At 44.4% G+C, this 8,911-nt stretch overlaps 1 protein-coding gene across 1 annotated transcript in view; it reads right to left on the bottom strand.

The window, feature by feature from the left end:
- Positions 1-1,753: 1,753 nt before the first annotated feature.
- tfe3a (transcription factor binding to IGHM enhancer 3a) overlaps positions 1,754-8,911 on the bottom strand; it is a 14,711-nt gene continuing 7,553 nt past the window's right edge. Inside the window, exons 6-11 of the mRNA XM_047370023.1 lie at positions 7,856-7,954; positions 4,773-4,884; positions 4,502-4,558; positions 3,561-3,636; positions 3,259-3,406; positions 1,754-3,091 (exon numbers count right to left, since the gene is read on the bottom strand). Of these exons, the coding sequence (XP_047225979.1) occupies positions 2,747-3,091; positions 3,259-3,406; positions 3,561-3,636; positions 4,502-4,558; positions 4,773-4,884; positions 7,856-7,954 (837 nt within the window). The 3' untranslated portion in view covers positions 1,754-2,746. The remainder of the gene's footprint in view (positions 3,092-3,258; positions 3,407-3,560; positions 3,637-4,501; positions 4,559-4,772; positions 4,885-7,855; positions 7,955-8,911) is intronic.

Below are 8,911 nucleotides of genomic sequence, written 5' to 3'. Positions count from 1 at the left end.
GAAAGTACTCCTGGATCAGTGCTTCTTTGTTCTCTTTGTGTCTCTGCTCTGTTCTCTCAAACCTCCAGTCGGTCGTGGCAGATGGCTGCTCACACTGAGCCTGGTTCTGGTTCTGCTGGAGGTTTCTTCCTGTTAAAAGGGAGTTTTTCCTCTCCACTGTCGCTACATGCATGCTCAGTATGAGGGATTGCTGCAAAGTGAACACCAGTGACTATCCACTGTCTCTACATGCTCATCCAGGAGGAGTGAATGCTGCAAGTCACTGACTGGATGCAATCTGCTGGGTTTCCTTAGATAGAAAAACTTTTTTTCCAATTTGAATAAATAACTGAATCTGACTGAACTGTTCAATGGTTACGATTAATAGGAATGTATGAACCTGACTGTTGTGAAGAACCTTGAGACGACATGTGTTGTGAATTGGTGCTATATAAATAAACTGAATTGAATCGAATCTTTGTTTCCTTTGTTTCATCGTCCAAGTTTTATATCTGAGCTTTTTGCTCCAAAGATGGAAAACAGAAAAAGTATAAAACCAGACTTTCTTAGAAAGACTGGTTCACATCTGTCAGTATTGGCTGTTATGAGATGTTTTCCCTCATGAGGCCGATGCTATCACTGATTTTTTTGCTCAACACATAAAAACGTTTCTGTGAGGCTGATGTTCCTATGAGATCAGGCCTTTCTGCTGTATGTGGACACAAACACTCATGCTTCTGTTTGAATGTTTATTCCATATAAAATGTGACAGTTTTAAAAACAGAAAGAAACTTAGCTCAGATCATTAATAACAGACTACATGTAAACTTCATTAAAAGATAAATGAAGACAGCATCAAGGAACAGAATTCTCTTTTTCACCTATTTCCAGGTGATCTTGATGACAACCAGCAGTGATGATACATGTCAAAGCTAACAGATTATGCTAACAGCAGAAATGGTGGCTTCATTTTCAGTGGCTGAGATGGAAAACATGAACAACAGCAAATAACGATGTTTTTTCCAAACTTTTCTGTTTCTGCTGGCTTGGTAAGACTGCTTTACACTGTGATCTAACAGCTAACGATATGAGCAAAATAAACGTTTGGTAACAGGTCAGATATCTGATGTTCAGAAATATCAAACAGTTTTTGTTTTATACATGATTTAAATGCATGAGGAGCACTGAGGCTACATGTTAGCATGTCTCCAGTAACTGCAAAATATATTTTGGAATTGGTTTCAAACATTTAGACCTCCAATCAGCAACTTTAATGTCATCACTGTGATTTCAGGGTGCAGACACAATAAATCAGGCTTGGTCTGACATCTCTGAGACACTGAGACCGTCTGTCTGCAGGACACTGACAGACCCATGAACAAGGAAAACTCTACCAAATGCCTCAAGTGGTTCTTTCACAATACAGTTCCACATTCTGTCCACAAAGTTCCTGCTATCATGTGCGCCATCATAAAAGATGCCAGTATCACGGAACCAAAGAAGGCATGGAGCGGACCTCAGTGGGTCAATGTGGATTGACATCTGGCCTCCTAACCTGTTCATCAGACAGACTACCATCGTCATTACACCATCAAGCCGTAGTGCAATGGTGGGGTTATGACCTCACTCTGTGCCTTCCTGCCACTCCCATCCAGAAGTATGAGCTGGTGTGGAAAGGAGCTCAGGTAACTCGTGATCAGAGCAAAGATGAAAGCTAATTATTTACAATTTACACCCACAAAACTGAAAGAGACACTGGATTTTTTACAGTGTATCATTTTACCATCTGGCATTTATTTTCATTGACCTGCAGCAAAACAAAGGACAGATTAAAAACTTTATCTTCATTAGTGGAAAGCATCACCAGTGATGTTTAGTGTTCGATCGTTCCACTTCCGCAGATTGTCTGACTTCACTGAGATTTTCTTTGTAATACAAGAAAACTGAAGGCTTTCAGAAGAGCTCTGACATTTTCAACTGAAGGTTTTTAAACAGGAGGCAGGAAATTTTCATCCAGGTGATTTACTACAAACAATCAAAAACCTTTATGAGGATTAAGCGCTGAAAAGATGCTGAGCCAACGTCTGGATGACAGATAGATGACATCAAGGCAATACTGGAGCGTTTACCAGTACTAAATTCTGCTGAAACCATTAACCACAGAATCCAGGTACTGGTCTTTATTTTCCCTTCTGTTGGTTTTGAAGTTTGTCTCCAGCAGAAAGTTTTAACATGGACATAAATAGAAAATAAAAAATCTGAACCCGATCAGATCCGATCCAGGAAAATGTATCTTCTTATTCATAAAATCTCCTTAGAGTTTGCTTCCAGCACACACTGATTTTAGATATTTTAGATATCTGTGGATATCAGTTTTGTACACATAGAGTGTTAACACACCTGAGGGCTCCCCTGCTGAACTTACAGACCTGCTGAAATCAACCAATCAGCTGACATCTTATTATTTAAACACAAATCAGCTCGCGGTGTTTAGCCGTTTGTGATGAGCACAGAGGTAAGGTAACCACAGCAACCATTGAGCTGAACATAAATGTCACCATGGAAACACAGTGAGGAAAATGTGGCCATTGTTACACCGCAGCAACTTGCAGCGGTTGCCAGGGTGTGGTTACCATGGTTGCATTGTCCTTTACTTGTACACTGAATATGTTGGATGACATCACAGAATAAAAATTGTTCTATCAATTTTCTTCAACCTTTGACTCCGCCTCCTTCTAAGCCAATCAGAGACCAGCCTGTGGTGACATCAAAGTTCCTCGTCCATGCTAAAGCTGCTTCTCCGGCTGCTAGTTTTAGAGGCTCCGCAGGACAGCAGCGGGTCGGACATAACTGCTCCTCCTCCATCCTCCTCAATCAGGAACCCCCCCAGGCCATGCAGCTCTGTCAGCCCCACGCCAGACATCAGGTCTGGAGAGAAGACGGTGGAGGCCTCATGAGACTCATCCAGGTCCATGAAGCTCAGGGAGGGGTTAGGCAGCAGGGGAGACAGAAGAGTGTTGGGGTCCAGAGAGGGGGACGAGGAGGAGATGAGTGGAGGGGAAGCAGAGGAGGAAGAGGAAAGGCCATGTAGGCGAGCCTGGAGCTCCAACTCCTGTGTCACAAAAACAAAATCCATTCAACAAACAATATATATTAGGCCTCACCCCTTACATAGCAGGCTTCTCTACCTCACCTTTCAAGTTGTCAGTCTGTTTTCCCTCACCTATGTGCTTAGACCCTGCCTCCTCACCTGTAAGCTCTCAGGTCCCGCCCCCTCACCTGTATACGCAGGAGCAGTGAACGGTTGGTGCTCTCCAACCTCCTCTGTCTCTCCTCCATTTCTCGGGCTCTCTGCTGTTCTTTCTGCAGTTTCCGGATGTAATCCACAGATGCCTTCAGGATAGTTCCTTTGTTCCACCGTGTTTCCCTGAACAACCGAAGACAGAGCATACCTTGTAAAGGGTCTATAATTCATTGTTTCTTCCTGGTAGTATAACTGCATCAGGGATCAGTGCAATATCATTAATGATAGTAACCATCACTTAGTGGTAATACTGAATAGTGCAGCAGCATGTACTAACGGGTCAGAGGATTTGGGAATCATTGCTCCGAGCTCTTTGATGCGGTCATTGATGTTGAAGCGTCGTCTCCTCTCAACTGAAAAACCAAATGACATCATTTCAACAAGAACATCGGAAAGGTTGCAGCAAAAACAGGTGAGACAGACAGCAGGACGTTATTGAACTGGATCGGGTTTATTTGAATAGTTAAGGTTAATTATTATGAAGTAGCGATGAAGGTGACAGGGTGAATGAACACCCAACAGGTGGAAGTGAGACTGGTGGGAAAGAATCAGGATGAGGTTGAAGGCGAAGATGTTTTAGAGCAGCGGTTCTCCCTGAGGGTGACTAACAGTCTTCTGCATGACTTGGATGCAGCTGAGGAGGTGATGCAATCATTTGAATCAGGTGTGTCGGAGGAGAGACACCCTCAGGACCGGGTCTGAGAACCACTGGTACACAGGCAGGTGTCTCCAGAACCCTTTATTCCTCAGATTGATACAGAATGAGGCTAAATGTATTCTGTAATTGGAGGAAGTGTGTGGAAATTGAAAGCCAATCAGGTGAATTGACTGCAGTAGTAGACGATTTATGATGAATGATTGGTTGACACTTTCATTTTTGATTGCTCCACAATGAAAATACTTTTAGAAAGTTGCTTTATGATCACATTGAAAACATCAAACCATCAAAGTTGCTGAATATGAACACATACTTATGAAATCAAACTGAGAATAAAACCGTTTTTCACCTAGTTGGAAGAGTGCTGCCTGCAGGCAAAAAAAGATACTAATCTAGAACATTTCTTTAGATTCTATTTATTTAGTTGGATTTGCAGGCATAAAATCAGTGCAGACATGTTGCTGAGCTGGTGTCACAGAGGATTAACCGTCTCTCTGCAGGCTCTTCCTGTTTTAAGAGGAAATCAGCTGTGATTGGCTGAAGGCTGCAGCGCTACTCACTCAGGTTGTGGTTGTCCTTCTTCTGCCGCTCTTTCAGCAGAGCTTTGGTCTCCACATCTACAGCGAAAAGAAGAAGATTTGGTCAGAAGCAGCAGCAACAACCCTGACTTAAATGTTCCTGAGCTGCTGACTGAACAGAAAGGGTTCTCCTGCAGACCGGACCGGTTCCAGGTCTCACTTTCAGCTGGTTTCTCTGAAGTTATCAGTAGGTTATCTCCTGGTTTCTGCTTTTACTAACTGTAACCCTATGATCTCAGTACATCTGATTTACCAGCCAGCTCCTGTTTGACGGCGTGTAGGTCGGCCGGACAGCTGTTGCTAATGGTAATGGTGGGTGTGGCCATCCCTCCGTACACGTCCAGCATGTTCCCCACTGCAGGCAGCTGTAACGGACCAATCAGAGGGCCAGATTAGAAACACAGTCAAAGATGTCCACTCTCTGGAGCAATCAGGAGGAAGCTGACTGATCAGCTGACTGTTGCTCAGGTTCTGTAGGTAACTGAACACCTGCACCTGAATCTGGGGACAAACTCAGGGGCCTCAGGCTCTGTTGGGCCCTCTGAGGTACCTGCAGGATGACAAAGTTCAGCTCATGATCAAACTAAGAAAGAAATGAGACCCAGAGCTGATGTAAACCAGACCAACCATCTGTTCCTGTGCTGAAACTTTTTCTCTGTTCTCCCGTCAGTTCTGGACTTCCTGAAGCGGATCAGATCTGGGCTGAATTCAATGGCTGAGGAATTAACAGAACAGGAAACTGGGAGCAGACGGAGTTAGACGGACCGGGTGAAGATGAACTATCAACACTTGACCACACTTGATTTCAAACTGCTCTGCGTTTCTGAAGCAGCTTCGGCTCGACCTCTGCAGGATCACTAATGTTCCTCATGTTCTAATGGTGGCAGCAGCACACCGAGATCTCCACATCTTCATAATGTGAAGTTGACAAGATCCACACTGAAACCTTCAGGATCTGATCAGAAGCTCAAAGGCAACCTGTTGGAAACCATGAAACTCTAGTTTACCCAAACATCTCAGCAGGCTACCTCCTGGTTATCTGGTTTACCTGAACTCCTGTGGGGGTAAAAATGCTTCAGCCTTATCATGAAACTTCAGCTTCATCAAACTTTATTCATCTTTCAGTGATAAGCAGTAGCTCCTGGAAGAGGTTCCTCCTGTTGCTCCTCTGATGAACATCATCTCTGCATCAATGATCACAGAGTAAATTCCTACATCAGATTCCAGCTGAGGAAAATCCACTAGGATCAGTGGACCTGATCTTTGACCCAAAGACTGATGGAGCTGAAGATTCTGAATGTAATACTCCAGTTTAGAGAGAAAGGATCTGATCCAGAAGATGTTAGAGTGTCTGCTGTTCCTCATGGTCCTCCTCTGGCTCCTCAGTGCTGCATTAATCGAATCACTGTTCCTGCTTCTGCCAACAGGGGAACCTGTTTGACTTACAGGATCTGGTTCTACTCAGGATCATCTTATGGTTCTGCCTCACTCCAGATGGTTCTCATTGGTTGCTCCTCTCTATCTCCAGCCCCATGACGCTGCTAACTCTGGTTCTACTGAGAGTCTGACCTGTAAACTGGTTTTACTGGTTACACGAGGGGTTCTGGCTGAAGGTGTTTTCATTAGAACTACTGGATGCAGATCAAGTTTAACACTCTTGGTCCATTTCCTTCCTGAACCAGTTTGTTTGTAAAGGAAACTTCTGACAGACTAAAGTTCTGCTGACTGAAGCATTTTCATTGACTCAGCTGCAAAACAAACGGTCTTAGAACAGCCAGTTCAGCAGTAAGAAGCAGAGAACATGTTGAAGCTCCTGACAATCAGTTAACTCAGCACTGGAGACAAGTCTGTGACTCTTCAGTCAACAGCAAAACCCAGAGAACATGCTGAAGCTCCATCTGAACCCTGCTGTTGAAGACACGTTTGTGGACCAGCAGCTGCAGCTCTGAAAACAAGACAAACTGCAGCTTTTACCTCGGATTTAATCCTCCTCTTCTCATGATCTGGCAGCAACACCAAAATCCTCATGTTTTCTGCTTTCTCACACACACACACACACACACACACATTAAAGGACACACACAAACACACACAGTGAGCCTCTAAGCTGCTGCTCTTCCTCTTTCTATTCAGACAACTGTTCAAAAATGGGGAAACATGTCTTTTAAGTAAGAACAGAAAACTCCCACATCTTCATTATCTCTCTAATACACACACTATGAGGCTCCGCCCACTGAGAGGAGGAAGTGTGGAAAGCTGAAGTGATACTGTGTTATCATCACTGAGTTCAGCTGCAAACAGTTCACTCCCTCTCACAACCTGACAGCAACTCACTGAGCATAAAAACCTGCATACTGCCCCCTGCTGGCTGGCTGCAGTACAGAACACAAGCCCTGCCCATTTCATGTTAGCAGAGTCAACAATGTTGTTTGTTTTCTGGTATTTCTCTAAAAATGCACCAATGAATAAGAATCTTACAGAGTTCACACAGAGCTGCAGACAGCTGATGAGACGGATCTTAACTGTTCTGCTTAAAGCAGAGCATCAAGTGACGACGATTACCTGCTGACAGGTAACCACACCCCTCAATACACGAAAGGTGTGTTTAATGCAGGGGTCACATTAACCAAATACTTAACATTTTTGAACGATTTTTGTAAACCATGATGGAAAAATCTGTCATTTTGACAGATTGCTATTCACACCCTTGACCACTTGGCGGCAGGTTAGCATATTAATTAGTTGTTTTCTCACTCGATGTCAAGGCAGCTGAGTATCCCAAGTTTCTTCAAACATCCCAATTGTGGCGCGGCCCTGGTGGTATAGGGGTTAAGCGCGCGACCATATATAAAGGCTATGGTCCTTGATGCGAACTTCCCGGAACCCGGCGACCTTCGCCGAATGTCTCCCCCTCTTTCCTGTCTGCCTACTGTCGAAAAATGAAAAATAAAGGCCTCTAGTGCCAAAAAAAATATCTTAAAAAAAAACAAATCCCAATAATGACGATGGTGTTGATAAAAGAGAGACTGATGCAGAGGAAGATGAAGAATAAACAAGTAATCGGCCCTACACAACCACAAGGAAGGAGGTTAGGCGGGAGAGCAGAGTTCAGTGAGTTCATCAGGCTGAGGAGGAGGATGGAAAAATGTTCTGTGACATGTGGACAAAGCCAATATGAGAAATGGATTTGTCCGAGGATGCACGAACATGCAGAAAGAGACAATAAATATTATTGAAGGTTTTGTTATTATCATTAAATAATAAAGTGAAAGGTAAAACTAGATTATGACAGGATTGTTTTGATCCTCTGTTGTAATGAGTGTTTCTGTGTGTTACCGTGTTGGTGAGCTGGAGGCCAGAGTCAATCAGCGTCAGAAAATCCTCGTTTAGGCTCGACTCCAGGCTGATGATGTCATCAATCACAGTCTCCTTCATCTGAATGAAGAACCACAGATACACTGGTCAACATGGACGGATGGATGGATGGATGGATGGATGGATGGATGGATGACTGGATGGATGGATGTACGGATGGATGACTGGATGGATGGATGGATGGATGGATGGATGGATGGATGGATGGATGGATGGATGGATGACTGGATGGATGGATGGATGACTGGATGGATGGATGGATGGATGGATGACTGGATGGATGGATGGATGACTGGATGGATGGATGGATGACTGGATGGATGGATGGATGACTGGATGGATGGATGGATGACTGGATGGATGGATGGATGGATGGATGACTGGATGGATGGATGGATGACTGGATGGATGGATGGATGACTGGATGGATGGATGGATGGATGGATGGATGACTGGATGGATGGATGGATGGATGGATGGATGGATGGATGACTGGATGGATGGATAGATGGATGGATGACTGGATGGATGGATGGATGGATGACTGGATGGATGGATGGATGACTGGATGGATGGATGGATGGATGGACCTGGATGGATGGATGTACGGATGGATGGATGGATGACTGGATGGATGGATGGATGACTGGATGGATGGATGGATGGATGGATGGATGGATGTACGGATGGATGACTGGATGGATGGATGGATGGATGGATGGATGGATGGATGGATGACTGGATGGATGGATGACTGGATGGATGGATGGATGGATGGATGACTGGATGGATGGATGGATGACTGGATGGATGGATGGATGGATGGATGGATGGATGGATGGATGACTGGATGGATGGATGGATGACTGGATGGATGGATGACTGGATGGATGGATGGATGGATGGATGGATGACTGGATGGATGGATGGATGGATGGATGATGGATGGATGGATGGATGGATGGATGGATGGATGGATGATGGATGGATGGATGTACGGATGGATGACTGGATGGA

The sequence above is a fragment of the Girardinichthys multiradiatus genome, chromosome 1 (genome assembly GCF_021462225.1).
Source record: "Girardinichthys multiradiatus isolate DD_20200921_A chromosome 1, DD_fGirMul_XY1, whole genome shotgun sequence".
Classification (NCBI taxonomy): Eukaryota; Metazoa; Chordata; class Actinopteri; order Cyprinodontiformes; family Goodeidae; genus Girardinichthys; species Girardinichthys multiradiatus.
The sequence above is the reverse complement of the archived record's forward strand: the minus strand, read 5'-3'. Positions and strand labels throughout refer to the sequence as shown.